We start from the raw sequence: 18,471 nt of genomic DNA on the forward strand, positions 1-18,471 counted from the left end.
AAAAAAAAAAAAAAAAAGGAAAATCATTTCAGTGACAAAAGGAGTTTGGCAGTCGATGAGCCGCGAGGAGTTTCTGGCGGCGGCTGGAACCCAGGGCGGCAGCATTTGGACCCCGCTGAGGCGGCAGCCGCCTCCGCGACCGTTAAGAGCCGTTAACGGCCGGCGCGCCCCGCCCCGCCCCGCCCCGCCGCAGGAGGCCGGGCCGCAGCGGCGGCGCGCGGGAGAGGCGGCCCCGGCCGGCATGGAGCCCTGACGGCGCCATGGAGAGGAAGGCGGGCGGCGAGGATGACTGCGTGGACTCGGGAGCCGAGACGGGCGGGTGAGTCGCTTCCCCCGCGGCCGCCGCCGGCGCTTGCGGCTCCGCGGGCTTCTGTGCGCGGCGGCCGCGCCCGCCTCGCCATCCTCCTGCCCGGGGGCTGCGCGATGCCCCCCKCTCCTCGTCCTGCTCCTCCTGCCGCGCGATGCCGCGGCGGGAGCCGTGTCCGCAGGGCGCCTCGCAGGCCCCGCGGCGCCGCGCTCACCGCTTGCGTTTGCCCCGTCCCGCCGGAGCACTTGTTGTTGAGCGGGGATGCGAGGGCGGGAGGCGCCCGCGCCAGCCTGCCTTGGTGCGGGAACCGCGGGCTGGCTGCTGGGGAGCCCCAGCAGGGAGCCGCAGGGGTCGGCCAGGCTTGCAGCAGCCCGGGACGGGGTGGCTGCTCCGCCGAGTCCCGCCGCAGCGACCGGCCGAGCTCTCCTGGGGCTCCCCTACCCGTAAGGGAGGCCAAAAAGGCAACGAGAGCGACAGTTCAACCCGTAAGTGCGGTGCGGGGGTCGAGGAGGGCTTCACCTGCTGTGAAGAGCGCACCCTGATCTCGAGCTAATGCGAGTAAAAGCGGTGACAGTCAGGGGGTGGTGACAGGGTACACTGCTCGAATAGGGCACCGAGAGCAGAGCAGGGCTGTAAAAGTGACCCTTGGTTGCAAAGGGGTGGCACTGCACCCAAACTGAAGCAGCAATATTAGAGTCTTTTTATGAGTTTTAGATGAAAATGGAATCATCCRTTCCATTATGCAACTTCATATGTTCTGTCTTTTCAAAAGTTGTAGATTTCTTTTCCTTTCACTATAAATTATTGCAGTATTTTAGAAACACCTATGGGTGAATCTCTTACTTCTTGTGTGCATGACATCAGCATAAAGGTAAACATCTTGAGCCCCTTCCTAGTTGTTGGGACAAGAGCTTTTTAGCTTTGGGAAGTTTGGATAGAATAGTCAGTGAATTCATGGCTGGCTGAAAGCTCCAAGGAAAAATCCCTGATGGGTCAAGTCACTCTTAATTTGCTGAGCTTATCGGGAATAGGAAAACCTGCCTTTTGCTGGGAGGGGCACTCGGAAGGATTTGACCCAGATGGTGACATTATCCTTCAGTTAGACCTTAGTGATCAGCAAGACAGCTGCTTATGTCTGGCACCCARGAGGTGTTAAAGCTGATGATTTTATGATGCATCTTCATTGTAGACTTGTCACTGAAAGAAGGAGTTTAGTGGAACAGGCTGCTGGAGGAATTTTAATCATGATGTATGGTCATCAATAGCTGTAGTGTTTTTCCCTGAAGTTTATTTTGGGAGAAACAACAACAACAACAAAAAGACTGCTACATTGATATTTTTCATTCTATTTAGCAACTATTTTAGTATGATAAACATGATGGGTGTGTCTGTTTCACAATGTTTATATTTCAGTTTTCTCACCAAACCAACTGTTCACAGCATTTGCATTTACTTGTAGTAAAGATCTGCCCTTTATCTATATCCAATAATAGCCCTTGCTGAACTGAACTGCTTTCTTTTGCTCTCCAGTTACCCTACGGTTAAAAAAAAAAACGTTTTGAAGTTGAGCCATTGTTCTGTGAATGCCCTGGGTATTAGGAGAGACAACTGTCAAAGCAGCTCAGGAGGAGTTTGACATCAAGTGTAACAGTAATGTATAGTGGCTATACAGCAAATCCAGGCACTGCGAGCCAGTGTCATCCTGGTGATGGTATGTGCTGATGCGTGAGCTCTTAGACAGAATCCGTAGCATTAAAACTGTTTAAAGCAACTAGTAAATCTAAAACATTAAATGCTTCAAATGGCATGGTTTCTTAAGGCTTTGCTGTGGTTTCTAGCTGCAGAGCAGGTAAAGCTCTGCTTCAGAAATGATSAGTTACAGTTTTAAAACCATCCACACAATCCTTTAGAAGATACCTTCATATTCCTGCAGTTGCCCCAGTAGGTAGAAAGGGCAAAGAGGCTGCAGAACAACAAYAGTGTGGTTTAAGTTACAGAATCCATTAAGAATAGATTGAGGTGGTGTTATCAAATACCGCAATAAAAGGAATAACAATTTATATTGACTGTTTATTAATGGGATTTGAAAGAGTTTCACTAACTCTGGTCCTAGGGATGCTGCCTGTACACTGTGCATTTTCTTGGGAAATTTATCTGTGACTTTTTGCTCAAAATAACCCCTGGTTTCATCTGTTACTAAAATCTTTTAGTGGAGAGCTATGTGATAATAATTCAATCAGTGATTTTTTTGTACCTTAAAATTCAGTCTTCTAGGAATAAGAACTTGGTTTTTGTTTGTTTGTTTGTTTTTCTTGGATTAGAAAGTAAACAAGTAAAAACGTGGAAGAAAAAAATTAAGGAAGGAGGAGTATATGTTTAAAGAACTGTAGATAAATTATTGGTTGTATATAAATTATAATGAAAAATGCTAAAAAGCTTAAGTGWAAGAATTGTAGAAATGGGCATTTTCAAGTATTCTTGTTTATTTATTTATTTATTTTTACAAACCATACGTACTTTAATTTGCTATCCCTACTYCAAACAGCATAGCAGTTTTCTGTGTCATTCCATATCTCTGAGGCTGAAATGTTCAAGCTGACATAAACTTCAAAAAAAAAATAGAAGTTGTTTGTTATATAATTTTGAAACATTGGCCAGATTCTTGCTGCCACTGGTGAAGTGTGAGCTGAATTCATTGCATTCACAAATGGAATCCGGAGTGAAGCAAAATGAATGAGGAAATTGTGTAGTTTCTGAGACATAAAGCTTTACATTTTGATTCTGCAATTGTGTTTGGGTCTGGCTCCCAGTGTTTCAGGATTTGTTCTATAGGAATGCTCTCTCTCTATTTCAAAATATGCTCTATTTCAAAATTAYTTGAAATAGCAAATTAGAGGCTTTTCCACTTACATTTAAAAGAATTCATCATATTTTTGGAGGAAGTGGGGAGACACTATTGAACTACTTTTTTCCTGCATAAGTTAAATAAAAGCTCTGTATTTAGGTTTCTGTCATGCAAACCAAATTCTCTAGTACTTGATTGCTTAGTATTTTGACCAATTTTAGCAAGAAGGCAAATTATAATATTTATTTTGTAGCCCCTAAGTGCCAAGAAATAGTCCAGCTATATAGAGAGTTCCATTTCAGAATGGAGAATCAAGAGATATTTGATGCTTAGGAACGCTCTGCACTTTGCAGCAGTTAATTGTTAGCCTATATTAAGGAAATTCCTTTCTGTTTGTTTGCAGTTAATAGTTGAGGGGGATTGTTCCATCCCTTCTCTTCCTCCAGTGGTTGTCAGTTCCCTAAGTTAATTTCTATGGAGCTTATGTTGATCTTTGATTGTGCTGTAGCTACCAGTGAGAGCCTGGATAGGTCACCAGAGTTACTTCAGCCTGTTCACTTGTTGAAAAGTGGATGGGCTTTTTACCTGTTGAAATGGTTTAAAAAAAAATCCTTTCTTTGTTACAGTTCTGTAAACTGTGAGGTTCTAAAATAGAAGAATACAGATATTAATTGAAGTCAAAATAGTCTATAGAAAAGAACACTGCTTACTAYCCACTTAAAAATATTAATTCATGTATAGACTGCTTTAAATGATCTTTTGTTTCATTATTTTTTTCTCTTGCTATTGTTTCATCCTTGTAGCTTGAAGGGATTCAGTTTTTATCACTTTGTCATTTGTGTGATAGTCCCTCAGTATTAGACACCAGGCACTTGTCACATATTGCTTCTGTTTATGTGAAATTGGGGAATACAAACTACTGCTGCTGAACCCTATTTAGGGCATTAAGGCAGCCTTGGAGTTTCTTCTCTTTTTGCTGAGAYGTTAACTTTCTATATATCTATCCATCACTCTGGACATGTCAAGATTTAAAATTTGTCTGTGATTTGACATCCAAATAATAAAAAATTGAGCTTTTTGTCACAAGTTGACATTGARCCACTGTTTCTAATCAGATGTGATAGGTGGATGATTCAATTCTTTGAGTGAATTCCTGGCAGAGGCCAGTGTTACGCTCGAGCCAGGCACTGAAAGCAACATGTAAGTAGGCTTTAAAGAGCATCTTGTTGGCCAGGAGAGCTGGTTCAGATCCAGAGGGAATAAACTTCATGTCTGCTAGCTGAGGGAAAGCTGAGCGTTTGGTTTTAGTGAATCTTTTAGGTTTCTTCCATGGTTAGTTAAGAGCTCCAGGGCCCTCGGTGGATAGGGAGGGTTACCTAGTGCTTTGGATGCCCTGATGTGTTAGCTGATGCATCCATGCCCCTGGACACTGCTGTGTGCCAAGTAGTGAACGAGGTGCAAAGGCACCTGCTTGATCAGATACATTTGGAAGGTTGTAAATGACGCCYTGTCGTGATGTGTTGAGGTCTCTCCCTGGGGCCTCAAGCACTGTTGTTGTTAATAAGCTCCCCAGTATGGTAGTTACAACTGAGGCCTAGGAGTCTGTCCTCAGATTTCAGTCACACGTTCTACTAGAAATTTAGAGCAACTTGTTTCGAGACAAGATGCTCTTAAGTTATTTCACTGCAGGTGTCTTTAGAAGGACAAGGGTAGTGAAGGTAGTGGACTTGCTTTGGATTTACATCAGTGAAACAGATTGTAATCCAACCCACAGGAATATGGAGAGAAGAATCATGTGACAGAACTACAAATTTAACTCTCCTGACTAGCACACTGTGCTTCAGCTAAAAGACCCTCCATGTGCTCTGTAGGACACTTTCTTTGGGGAAGGAAAGCAGAGAAGCTGTTAAATATAACTCTTAGATGAAACAATTATTTCTAGATATAGAAGGCAGGGAAGAAGTGTGCTATAACAGGTGCCATACCATCAGTCCTAGGCAAGCCAAAGATGCAGGCAACAGAAGATCTAGTGAACTATACAGAATTCTGTTTTTTTCTGGGAGAATAAGGAGTTCTGGCAATGGGGACCCTGGACGTATCRTCATGGAGCATTGTGTTAGAAATAACTTGAGAGACTTGTCTCAAGTTCATTTTGCACAGCAATGTGCCTTGTGGAGATAGTGTTTGGCTGAGAAAATCTGTTTATATGTCTATCAGTGCACTGAACAGAGCACTTCAGTTTGGCCAGGCCCACCAGTTCTTTTCCCCAAATTCCTAGGTGTGTTTTACTATGGGCCAGTGGCTGTTTCCAGAAGACCGGATGCAAACRGTCTCCTTATGAAGTCCAAAGACTTTAATGGCCCAGGCTGTTTCATGGCTTTTGGCCTCAGCCCCAGACAGTTACTGTAGGTGTCACCAGCATAACCAGGTTACTGTGATACTGGGTTGTGATTGATCAGTAAGCCTAAGGAACCCAAGCACAGAACCACCCAATGTAGTTATGATSCTTCTTTAAGTCAAAGAGATGCAAGGTAGCAGTGATTCTTGACTAAAAAAMGTAGGGATTTGCAGTATATTTTAGGTATCTTAATACTTGCAAATTGTACTAACAGCTACTTGTTAGTGCTCCGTAGAATATTTTTCCTTCTCGGGTCATTTGGGGCTATAGATCACCACTCAGCAGTGAGAAGAGCATGAGGGAACTGCTCTGGTTCCTTTGTGCTCACGAGGGCTAACACCCACAGTAACGTACCACCCTGGTCCTCACCCGCACTGGGAGCCGACGTCCCACATTTCTGTCAAACTTCCACATCCCTATTTGAATGTTTCTTGCCATGTTCACAGCCCGTCTTTGCTGGTGGGCTGTGACCATTCATGAACTCTTTACAGACTGAAGTATCTTTTGACTGATCAAGGAGCCCTCCTGTTAATATCCCCCACACTGCTTCGATACCCTTTTTGATCATTCTTTTTCCTCATGTGTCTGCAAAGAGAGCAGTCCTCCATATGTTCAGATTTTGCCCAAAATGTCTTTTTCCTTTTATCTATAATGTAATATCTACTAGTAGCACAGAGGAAATAGCCTGCTGCAGAACTGCATAATTACCTTGGAACCCGTGAGCAGTTTGGCCCCAGTCTTTCACCGCTGAAGTCATCGAGTGCTTTGCTGTTTAATTATCCTAAGGAGAGAATCATCTCCCAAGGGAACTGATAGAAGTGTATGCAGAGAAAGCTTAGTATCCAGAGACCTATGTGATGCTGAAGTTGTTCATTTCTGTATTTTGTTTTGCTAATGCATGACCATGTCAAGTGTAACATTTCTTGGGTRCAGTAATGTGAAAAGCTTAAAAGAGCCTGGAACTTAAGATTCAAATATCTTAAATAGTTGRCTATGAGAAAGAAGCAAAAATTGTGCATTTATTTATTGTAAGCAATTGTAATTATTGGCTAATATTTTGGAGATGTCATGCATTTTATTAATACTGTCATTTTTATTCAAAGGACTACATTCAGCACAAACCTTAAGAAAAGGAAGGAATCAGTGGACTAAAAGTCATCTGGGTTGCCAYTGAGAGTCCACAGAGATGCATAATCTTGCCATTCCGTTTTAGGCTTGTAACCAAGGAAGCCGGATTTGGAGTGTGCTTTCTGTAGGGCAACAAAGGTGATTAAGGGACTGGAACATGTTTCGTACGAGGAGAGACTGAGTGAGTTGGGCCTGTTTAGCTTGGAGAAGAGAAGGCTGAGAGGGGATCTGATTAACATGTCTAAGTTCATGAAGGGGGAATGTAGGGAGGAAGGGGCCAAGCTCTTCTCAGTGGTGGCCAGTGACAGGACAAGGGTCAATGGATGCAAGGTGCAATACAGAAAGTTCCATTTCCATGTGAGGAAGAACTTCTTTACTGCGAGGGTGACAGAGCCCTGGAACAGACTGCCCAGGGAGGYTGTAGAGTCTCCTTCTCTGGAGGTCTTCGAAACCCACTTGGATGCCATGCTGTGCCCYGTGCCCTGGGTGTCCCTGCTGGAACAGGAAGGTTGAACTAAATGATCTCCAGAGGTCCCTTCCAAACTCAACCAGTCTGTGATTCTGCAGGCTTCTTCCCTCCTTGCTCAYTAACTGTAGAGGGAGCTTCGGGAGAGTACAGTCCTCCTTTAGGAATGTAAGGTTAGCATCAGCCTTTGAGCTTAATTATTAGTTTTTTTTTAATTATTCTTTGCATGTCGTTTAGACAACAAACGTCAATTATTAGCCTGAACCATATTAGAGTTACAGCAAAAGTAATTAAAGCCCGTTAAAATGTGTCTGCATAATTAGTCTCTGAGCACACGGCTGCCTCCTCCTTTCTTGCTCCTCAGCTTTTTATTTGTCCTCTTGTCTCATTTTTCATGTGCTGCCTCTATGGAGAATGTCAGCTCTGTGGTTCAGGACTCATTAATTCCCCGTGTCCTGTAACGTGCCTGCAGCACCCAGGGACAATAAAATAACAGTGTGAAGTGCTAGAAGGCTGTGCTTGCTCCCAGCAAGCAAAAGACAAAATGTTGTCTCACTTCTATCTAAAATGTAAGCAATGTAGATTTGTAATAAATTAGCCACCAGCTGCTACACACAGACACATTGAAGGGCAGCCTTTGGCTGTTCTCAAACAGAAGTCTAACTGAATTATTGCTYGGATTGCTCAGAGGCAGCTGGATGTGTGTTGCTTGCCTCTGGCCTTGTGAAGAGTGACATGTTCTGCAGTTTTAACACCATCTCAAATATGGGGGCTGCCAAGTGATGCCAACATGACCAGCTGGAGGAAATACCGTGTGGTTTTATGGTGCACTCCGTGGTACATAGAGGGAGTTGCAAGCCCCTGTTGGCCCCTCTCCTCCCCAGCACTGCACAGGTCCTTCAGAGGGACCTGGTGACATTGCTGGGTATCTTTTGCCACTAGTGATGTTAAAATGTCAGTTTTGCCACCTGCAATTGGTTAAGTTGGATGAGCGAGAAGAATTGGAGGAAATCCTTTTCCTCCAATCCTGTCCTCTTTCTCACCTAAGCCTGAGTCTTTAGCATCTGCCCCTCAGGAGGCTGCATGCCAGAGGGAGGGTTAYGAAATACTAGGATGACAGTAATTGCTTTTTTTCTTTATATTAAAATCTAAAGGAGTCGTGATGAATATGTGGAGTTTATGGTCCTTATTCCCGTGCATGCCAGAGAGCATGAAGTATGAGGCTATCTTGGGAATATGCCTACGTGGTATCTGTTTCCAGATCAATACCCTAGGAGTCCAGGTTCACATGTTTTTTTTCATTTCAAGAGATATTACAAGCTTGTTGCACTTGTTTATATAAACCAAGCACTTTGCTTTGAAGCCAAGCACTGTGTTATGGCTCCCTGAGCAGTTTTCCTGCTCCGTTCAGGGCATTCCAGGGCATAGGTGCAAGAAGTCAATTGTGGCAGRGAGCTCTAGAGAAAGGGCTTTATTTGGGAGACCCAGAGAGTGCTGGAGTTGATGATGTGTGGTTGTGAGCTCCAACACAAAGCCCTCATAAGTCCTGTGTAGGGCCTCACAAATGGAAATGAAATAAAAAATACATTCCATGTTGGCATATTCTTTTTACCCTACTATTTCTGAATCTTAGGGCATAAATGGGCCATATTTGTAAGTATAAATTGATCCAGAGCTGTTTTTTCAGAAGTTTGGCGTTATATGCAGCTGCAAAACCAAGGGCAGTACTGGCATGGATATTCCAGCAGACACTAAAGTAGAATCTGCCTTGTGGTTTTGCTGAGAAATGACCTGAAGAGAAAAAGGATTTCCTAAAGCACAATCATTCATAATTTAAATAAAAATTGAATAATGTAAATGTTCACATTTCAGTGCTCATTTTTTAGCTTCTCTATCAGTTGTGTCTAAAGAGCAAGAGCTCTATATAGAATTGTCTTAAAAAAGATTAGCTGCAAAGCAGCTTTCAGAGGATATAAGAGGAGGAAGATGGGGAAGGGGTCAAAATCTGGCAGACTTCAGCTCTAAACCTGTGCTCAAAACAGCCTATTTCTTTCCTTGTTAGAGAGCCTTGTGAGCTCTAACTTTTTGCCCAGGGTTGGTGGCATAGAAAGCTTCCTACCATCCTTAGTTAAAACCTATTATTTGCTCTGCTCTAGTCTATATAGATGCTTTTATCTATATCTACTTTTATTTTCACAAGATGACATTTTTTTTGAACCATGTTCAAAACCAGTTCCAGTTATTCTCTTAGTATCAAAATAATACTGACTCTAACTGTGGCTCTAAACTATTTTAATATGCARTGTAGATTTTATTTGTTACATTTTTGATTATCTTTGAGATACCTAGCCCTGTTTAACCAAAATCTTTGTCTTGCAGGTCGGAATATAGCCGTATGTCTTCTACGAGCAGTGAGTATAATTTTGAGAATTTAAATAATTGAATGTCACCCTCTTTTTTCTATAGCTACTATTTATTAACATCAGCTTAATGTTAGTGGGAGAAATGTACAGTTTTTTCATGAGTGTAAGTACTGAGTCTCTTTATCTTTGTTTATTACAAAATACAACCGTACTGTGGTACGTTTAAAGAGTGAGGCAGAAAAAGTAAAGTCAATAGTTGTTCCATGAACGGCAGCATTTTTGAAGTCTTCTTTCCCGTTGTTTGTTCCTGGATGGTTTCTATAACATTTAACAAAGTGATAGGCTTCTGTGTGAACTTTTTYCCTCTGTGGCAAACACACATTTGTATTTTTTTACACAGTTTGCTTTTTTGAAGTTCATAAAAACCTAGTTATCTTTGAAATCTTTACCCTTTTGTCAGTTCTGTTGAAGTTGGCAGATGGTTCAGCAGTTACTTGGTTGGAGAAGAGAAGGCAATGACAAACAGAGTATGGTCACTTGAACCTTTTTCCTTAAGAAGAAAATAGGAGCTTTGCCTGACACGTCTCTCATAAGATTTCAAAACCTTCTCAGCTAATCATTTTTAACTGAAGTTAGTTTTTAAGTGAGAAAWTAGTTCTTAGGTGGAAAAAAAAACATTGGCACTGCTGTAATGGTTCCTGCTGAAGTGATCTTGTCCTCGTGTCGTGGATTTGATGGAGATTGCCGCGGGAATCGGTGAGGTAAGTCTCTTATTTACAAGCAATGACAAATGGACACTATAATTCTTTATGGATCTGGTCCCCTTCCGAAGGATGGATGGGAGGGAGGGGAAGGGCCAAATTAACTCCCAAAAGAGGAGCTCCGAGGAGTGGGAAAAGAGGGTGGAGGACATTAGAAATCCCTAGCAGGGAAGATTCTCTTCAGAAGGATGTGTCTAAATAGCACAAGTCAGTGGGGGGCTGAACAGCACTCCCAGCTGCACTACCTCTTGTCACCTTTCAGCAAAAGACCCTGGTGTTCCCCTTGAACCAGTAAAACTCTTTGCATTGACAAATTCCTGCTCTTCCTGAGACTATGTCTAGAAATAATATATAAATTGGATGTTTATGGCCAAGCTGAGAGCTGTGTGTAAAGTTAAATACTAGTCAAATATTAGTGCTTACGAGAATGCAGGACAAAAGGAGAACAAAACTTGTAAACATGTCTGGTGTGAAATCYGCTGTCTGTAATGATCAATGTCATTACAGCTGGGGCCATGGAAATGATTGAGCTCACTGTGAGCTGAGGCCAAGGAAGCTCTTGGGAGCTAATGCTATGAGACATGTTTTTCAGTTGTAAAGACTGCAGAGTGTCCAACCTTTCTAGATATTTATCATAAAACATTTATTTATGGTAAGATAACCAGCAAGTAAAAGATGAAATCTACTATATGTGTGTTTGAGGTTTTTTTTTTTTTGCCTTTTTTCTTTTTGCTAATGCAATATTACTTTCTTTTTTTTAACTTCTATAATCAGGAATTTCACARTTTGCTTTTTCAGTCTGCCGTCTCCCTACTCCAGCCATTTTCATAGTGCTTATTCAAGCACAATTACTAGAAATTCTCATACAAAGGTGTGCGGTGATACCTGTCTCCCTGATTCACCCATAGGCATGAATTTTGTTTATCCAATGCAGGTAGGTCAAAAATTCAGAGATAACAAATCATGTTTTATAATCTGGATCTTTAATCACCATGAAAATTGGATTTCACTGGAGGACTTCTATTGATTTCAACAAGAGTTGAATCAGACAGGATTCTTAATGCCTGTGTCCTGAGTCAGTGTGGCTGGTAGGGACCTTGCTGTCTATTTTCTGCCTTGTGTGTGTGTGTTTCAGAAAGAATTCAGTGTAGCATTTTGCTAAATCTTGTAGTTTAAATATTTCTGGTTTCCTGCTGGCAGCTATAATCCTTGAAATAATTTGGAGGCAAAATTGATTCAACCAACCTTTTCCATGATAGTAAAAGGATTTAGAATATTTGGGTGGCTACCCAATGTGTGTGTAACCTCCGCCTTCCCAGATCAGTTTTTGGAGATAGGTCAGTGAATATGTGCCAGCTCCTCTCACAGTTTGGGCAGTGATTTCTAGGTATTTGTCCAGTAAGAGAGTCACAAGACAAGGCTTAAAGTCAAATGTTTCTCATTTATAAGTTAATTTTGATAAATTATCAACTTTGTGCGACTGCTGTGCTGCTTATAAATAAAGGTAACAAATCAATTTTGTAATTCTTTATTGAATTAGCTATCTAGGTGATTTTAAGTTAGATGCCACCTCCAGTTTGTCACGTTGATTCTGGTCASCTTACCGTCTTACTGACCGAAAGTGTCGAGAACATGTGGGAGTTTAAGCTACATTTCAACAACAGTCGCCTGTCAGTATGAAGATGCAGTATCATTCCAGCAAGGACACAAAAGTTCAGGAGACAGGACTGTCTCTTTCTCTCTCTTTTCTGCTTCCAAGGCAAATTACACTGATACAGCTTCACAAGTAGCAATATTTAACTTTGCGTTTTCTGTGGTCACTTTGGTCAGACAGTGCAGAAGCAACAATAACATTCACAGGAAAGAACTGAAGAGACRGAGAATTGCTTTCATCCCAGAGACTGGCGGGCACGGGGTGCGCAGTGTCTTTGAAAATATTTGGAGAAAATAAGATAATTGAGGAGAGATATCAAAGAACCCCATTATTTGGCCATTTTAAGTTCTTCAGAGAAAAAATGATTYAGAAATTGCTCTTAAGTACAGAAAGCATTCTAGTCAATGGTTCTGTTGGATCCAAATTTAATATAAAATAAGTTATCATAAATTAAAAAGAGAATCTCTATTATCTACAGCTGCCTCTTCTGCGGCCTACTTCATAGGAAGGGGAATTTATCTAAGGCAGGAGGATTAAAGACTATTTTGGTTTTGCCAAAGTTTTCCTCTTGGGTACYAAAGAGGCTCAGGTTTCACACTTGAATAATGCATAAACCACTCGGTCTGGTTCTTTTCTGGATGAACTCTCCTGGCCAAAGGCTTCCTGCAGACATGCTAAAGAAAAGGAATGGAAAGAGTTGGCAGGTGAACTAGGGAGAKATTCCTACATGACAAGTTCCAGGACCTTGCACTAGTGCAAGTGCATTTAGGAGCCCTCAACCTAGGGGACGAGAGCGCTGCCTATAAAGTCAGAAGCAAAATCTCACTGACTGCTGCATGACAGCCACATGCACTTGAGTTTTAGGACTTTTTTTCCGCCTAACCACGTCAAATGTTGGGGGAAATGTATGTAATGCTTCAGCTGCTCAAAGGCCAGGCTGCTGGGTTTGCTGGCCCTTTGCTTCCATGCCACWTTTCAGTTCTTTTATTCTCTCCTCTTATGGGCCAGTTCTGGCTAACCACAAAAAGCTCCTTGGCCACAGCATTCATCTAACGCTTGCAGCAAATTACTTCAGGAAAGAGTACCAAAGTTTGCAGAGTTTTTGTCTCTTTTTTTTCCAAGAGAATGCAGTTATTCATCTGCCCTGCCTGCTCTGGCTGTTGCTGAGGTGACAGTGAACAGGCCAAGCAAACCTCTCCACAAGGTGCTTGGTTTACAGCTTTGAAGGGTTTGGCATGGGGTGGCATGGAAAAAATGTCCCAAATTCTGTATCTAGCCCACTTCTCCTTTCTTCTTTGCCTGATTGTGTTTCTTACTAAGAGGTTGTGCCCTTTGGTCTGCCCAGTGTTAATCAAGAATTGTAATTAACTTATTTCTATTCATATTTCCCACTACTGTTTTCAGTTATCACTGGGCATCTCAACTGGCATATGAGAGGCGATTGCACTAGACTGTTTATATACACAGAGGGAACCCTTGGCTGAAGTGCCTAGTATCTACCACAAAATCTAAAGGCCATAGGAGACATTTGGATACAGACATTTGGAATTACAAAGAAGTAATTAATTAGGCAGGGCAGCACAATAGCAACATTCTCTGCTCACTGCCATTTTAATTATCTTCTAGTTGTTTGGAGCTGTATTTTTCAGGGATGATTTTCAAAGAGGACAAGTTTTGATGGAAAATGTTTGTTTCCTGTTTTCTTCTTCTGCYGAGGCTTTGCATTTGTAGTAGTGTGTGTTCAGAAAGACTCAGATCAGAAGTGAATAATTTGGAACAAGATTTTTGTGATTTTTGTAACATTTGAAATATCTGTTAGGACTGGAGCCTGAGATAGAGTGAAACAGAGTAGCAGCATGCGGTTTGAGCTGWGCTTCTGCCCTGCTTTACAGCTGAAACGCACGTAATTCACCTTCCCCAGCTCCCCTGCTCCCCTGCCTTTCATTTAGCAGCTGGGGAACGATTCAGAGCTTCCCCACTTTTTAAATTGTTTGTATTCTTTGACTACAAACCTGGGAGGTGGGATATTAAAATATTATTTCCATGGTGCACATACTTCCTAACCCATGGAATCTCACCCTTGTGCTGGTTTTTTTTAAAAATCAAGTATAGGGTGTTTTCTTTGGGCAGGTTTGCAGTGATCTAAGTTACAAAGCTTTTTTTTTTTTTTTTCAACATTTATTGAGCAGTTATTTTCACAGATTCACAGAATATTTAAGGTTGGAAGGGACCTCTAGAGATCATCTAGTCCAACCTTCCTGCTCAAGCAGGCACACCTACAGCATGTGGCACAGGGTGGCATCCAGGCGGGTTTGGAAGACCTCCAGAGTAGGAGACCCAAGATGGGTCCAAGATGTCATGCCCTCATCAACTTTCTTGTCCTTCCAGATATATTCCCAGTCTTATTTGGACACCTGGTAATTCTCATTAAAGTCGATGAATCAGGGGATGATATTTAGATAGAAAAAAGGAAGAAAAAAAAAAAAAAAAGTGATCCAAAAGATGGATTGAATTTGAGGTAAAACACTGTGGTTTCTTCAAGTTGTGTTTGTGTGTGCTCCTTTGATGACTCAATTCTCTACTTCTCTGCTTTCATTTTGAGCAATTTTTCCTTACTTTGGACCCTGCTATGAGCTCAGGCAGTTGCACCCAGTATTAACACTGCCACTAGAAATTAAGTATTTGCATGCACTTGCATTTTGAGGATCTAGCAAAAGCTGTGGTCGGTCAGATAGACTGCAAGCAATCAGTACTAGGCCATCTTTCCATCACTGCTCAGAGCCACACACACATACATAAATATATATTAATGTAAATATACTCATCTCCTGACCATGACCTCCAGTTCTTGATGTCACTTGGCAGGAATCTTACTCTTCGCTATTCCAGTTCTTATGTTGCAACTATAGTTGGAAGGAACGTGAAGAGAAAAAATAACCTCAAAACAAAGAAAATGCAAGTTCTAGTCTTTTGGACAGGAAAGCAAAGTATCTGCACATGTTTTCCCAGCACTCATCCTTAAGTATTTTTATTGCCAAGCACTCAGAGACTGAGTAATCACAGTTGTCAAAATGGGCACTGCAGAATAATTCCAGTGGGTTCTTTTTTTCTTTATTCTCTAGTAATGGAGATTTTCACTAAAGACAATAGATTTGGCCTTCCTGGTTGTAGAGATAAGGGGAGCTAGAGAAGAAGCAGCTACAACAGTACCCAGATTTATGGGAAGCCACTAACAATAGAAATGGCTTCCATTTACTCATGTCATTTCCAAATGCTGTTGCCTTCATTAAACAATCAAAGGTGCTCAAAGCTAGCCAGGAGCAGAAGGGGTTGGGTTAGATATATTTGTTTTGTTTTATTTTATTACTTTAAAAATCCGTTACAGAAGTAAATTTTTGTGTAACAATTGTTCACTTTAAGCTTGGTTAGTTCAAACCAATTTTGTCTTGAGCGCTGCTGGACTAGGGTTATATAATCTATTTTTCCAACTAACACCATTAATAAATATAAAGGTATAGTTATATTCTTGACTGCAACACAAAAGCCCATCATAGTAAATTGTTTCTCATTTCCACAGAGATCTAGATGCGTTTACAACGGCTGGCAAGAGACTATAGTAGATATAATTGTAAAACCAGTTTACAGCGGGCTTGCCAGCATCAGGTTGCATTTCCAGAAGATATTATTATAAAATGAAGACTAATTAAAATGTAATAAAAATGGGGCCCAAATCATGTAGAATGACCTGCTGCATTCATGAGTGTTACCAACTCAGGTGCTTTATAGTGGGGTGACATCAGAGGTGTCCTCTCCTGAGGACACAGTGAGCATCCCCTGCACGTCTCGCCTGGCTAGTGCCATGGTGCTAGTGGTAAAGGGCAGTGCTGCCTCCCACGGCGGCCGTGTCACCAAGCAAAACGTCACTGCCACAGGCTGCCAGCTCTGCAGAATGGGCTTATGTAACTGCTCATCACCAAATTCCTCTGYAATGAAAGAGCATACGCTTGCATGCAGGATAAAATGTCTAGCAGTGAACCACAAAGTGGCTGAGTTTGGAAGGGACTTCTGGAGATAATTTGATCCAGSCTCCTTGCTGAAGTAGGGTCAGATAGAGAAGGTTGCCCAGGACTGTGTCCTGTTGGATTTTGGGTATCTCCAAGRACAGAGACTCTGCAACCTCTCCGGACAACCTGCTCCAGTGTTCAACCACYCTCGCAGTAAAAAAGCTTTTTCTTATTTTTAAAAGGAATTTCCCATCTCTCAGTTTGAATCATCTGCCCTGAGCAAGATCAACAGACTCTGATGATCTTCAGTATTTTATCAGTCCTCTCAGCTGCATAATTTTTAATCATCCTCTTCCTGTTTGGCAATGATATATGCGACCACACAGCACCTCCTTTGAGATCCGCAAACATCCCAGCCTCAACCACAAGCACAGGCAGGTGACGACTGTGCTATTTCAGCAGGTGCACATGGAGCCTTGTTTATGTCAGATACTACATGGAGTTACCACTACTGCGCAGTACCATTGACTGGAAGCTACAAATAAGTTACTTGCACTTCTGTCTTTGTAGAAGCTGAGCTTAGGAGCCAGTGCAAGTGGGGAGATTCCTTTTTGAGTTTGGTCTTACTTTATGTGGTTGTCTAGAAGCATAAAGATAAGAGAGGAAACACGTGTCTTTACATACATGATTAAAAATGGTCTGCAGCCAGAAAGAGAACATACAAAAGAGCTGATGCACAGACACATGTAATGCAATAATTAAATCTAGATTAGTTTGTATGTCACTTCAAGTGTGTGGCCTAAATCACAAGCATACCCTTCCCCTTGTAAAGACTGAAGTTCCTGTTTAATGCAGTAATCCAGTATTTCTTGTTCTGTATTAAAATAAGAGTTTCACTGGGATTATTTAGCACATGCAGAATGTGGGTTGCATGGCTAAATTACTTCCTGCTTCTTGCTTTCTTGGGATTTCTGAATCAAAGAGGGTGTACCCTAAATGTACCCTAAACAGTTACTAGACCAGAGTTGCCAAAGCTCTGCATTTGTTGTGCCTTGAGAAATGCTCAATGGAGTGCAATTCTAATAAAAAACTACTGGAAAGATTTGAGAAAAAATTAAACTGGATTAGTGGGTGATGTGGATTGTATTTCCCCTTGTGAAAGTGCTGCTGCTGTCCCATGAGGATCTAGGAGTTCAGTGGGCTTGTCATCCCAAGCAAAGATTTACCCGAAGATGTTGACGTGCCAAGTTCAGCTGGTGCAGTGACAAAAGCGATCAACAAAATCTGAGATTTATTGAGACATCTGCCCGAAGAGAGAAGGAAAAAAAAATCGTCCCATGGCAATTCCTGCCTCAGAGCTCAGAGGCACTAGTTCCAACAGCACAGCTGAAAAGCTGTTTGATTCACTGAGTCAGATGACAACACATTTGTGAAGGCAGAAGCTCTTCAGASAGTATTTAGTAAAGACACCCTGTATTGGCAATGCCAGAAATAGTTTTCCTCGTTTTAGCTCTGCAGGACCTTTTTGTGGTATGTTTCTTTGATTTGAACTCCTTTAAATAAATACCCTTTGGAAGCTGGTTTTAGGTGGCTCACTTGGCWGTTTATACATGCCACCTCCTAGAGCATGTCCAGTGGCTGCTTCAGTTCTGTGATAGCGTATATTTGCAGATAGGCCATGTGGGAAAGCATCTTGCCTCTGTAGTTTTAAAGAAATCCATATARCATTTGCCAGGTGATACCTGGATGCCACCATGTGGGCCAGAAGAAACCCTTGATCACAAAGCATGTTTCCTGTCATTGTGTCTCATCTCCATCAGCTGACAAGGGGTAGGTCCTTTGAATGGTGCTCTACTACCAGCCAGAAGTATGATGAGATCCCAAATAGTTTTTTGCCATCATCGTATCCAAACGGCTCCTCTGCTGTGACACTAACATTGTTGATTGCCCAGGGAGAAGCAAACATGCTCACCCTTGACCATGTCCTGGGGTTTGATTCCACTTTTTCCTTAGTCTAGCTGGAGAGCAGGTGCTTTGGAAGGGCTCCTGCTTTCCCTCTGGTTCCTGCTGGCTCCCTTGCCACCTCCCTATGATACCAGCATGGTTTGTGCAAAAGCACAAGAGGAATCAAAGAAGTGCCCTGCCTGCAGATTCATATTTTGAGCCAGATCAGTTCTGACTGTAACCAAAAGGCACAATCTTGGTTGCTTCTTGTCCAAAGGCTTCTCTTCAGCCTCTCAGCAAACTGCTTCAACTTGCATGTAGAGCCAACACATGCGAAGCAGCAGAAACACTTAGCAGGGGCTGCCAGCAGCGGGGTCTTAAACTGGCTTAAGCCAGTCACAAAAATCATGGTTAACTAGGGTGTGTTGTATGAGGTATGGAACTTGTTGTTTGGCCAAGTTTTCTTTTCTTTCTTTCTTCCTTTCTTCCTTCCTTCCTTCCTTTCTTTCCTTCCTTCCTTCCTTCCTTCCTTCCTTCCTTCCTTCCTTCCTTCCTTCCTTCCTTCCTTCCTTCCTTCCTTCCTTCCTTCCTTCCTTCCTTC

General features: G+C 42.1%; 1 protein-coding gene across 1 annotated transcript in view; it reads left to right on the forward strand.

Moving 5' to 3' along the window:
• The first annotated feature begins 260 nt into the window (after window positions 1-260).
• FAM124A (family with sequence similarity 124 member A) overlaps window positions 261-18,471 on the forward strand; it is a 27,477-nt gene continuing 9,266 nt past the window's right edge. The window contains exons 1-2 of the mRNA XM_026053303.1: window positions 261-319; window positions 1,118-1,178. Of these exons, the coding sequence (XP_025909088.1) occupies window positions 261-319; window positions 1,118-1,178 (120 nt within the window). The remainder of the gene's footprint in view (window positions 320-1,117; window positions 1,179-18,471) is intronic.

Source organism: Nothoprocta perdicaria, unplaced genomic scaffold (genome assembly GCF_003342845.1).
Source record: "Nothoprocta perdicaria isolate Ctin4 unplaced genomic scaffold, notPer1 scaffold_98, whole genome shotgun sequence".
Taxonomy (NCBI): Eukaryota; Metazoa; Chordata; class Aves; order Tinamiformes; family Tinamidae; genus Nothoprocta; species Nothoprocta perdicaria.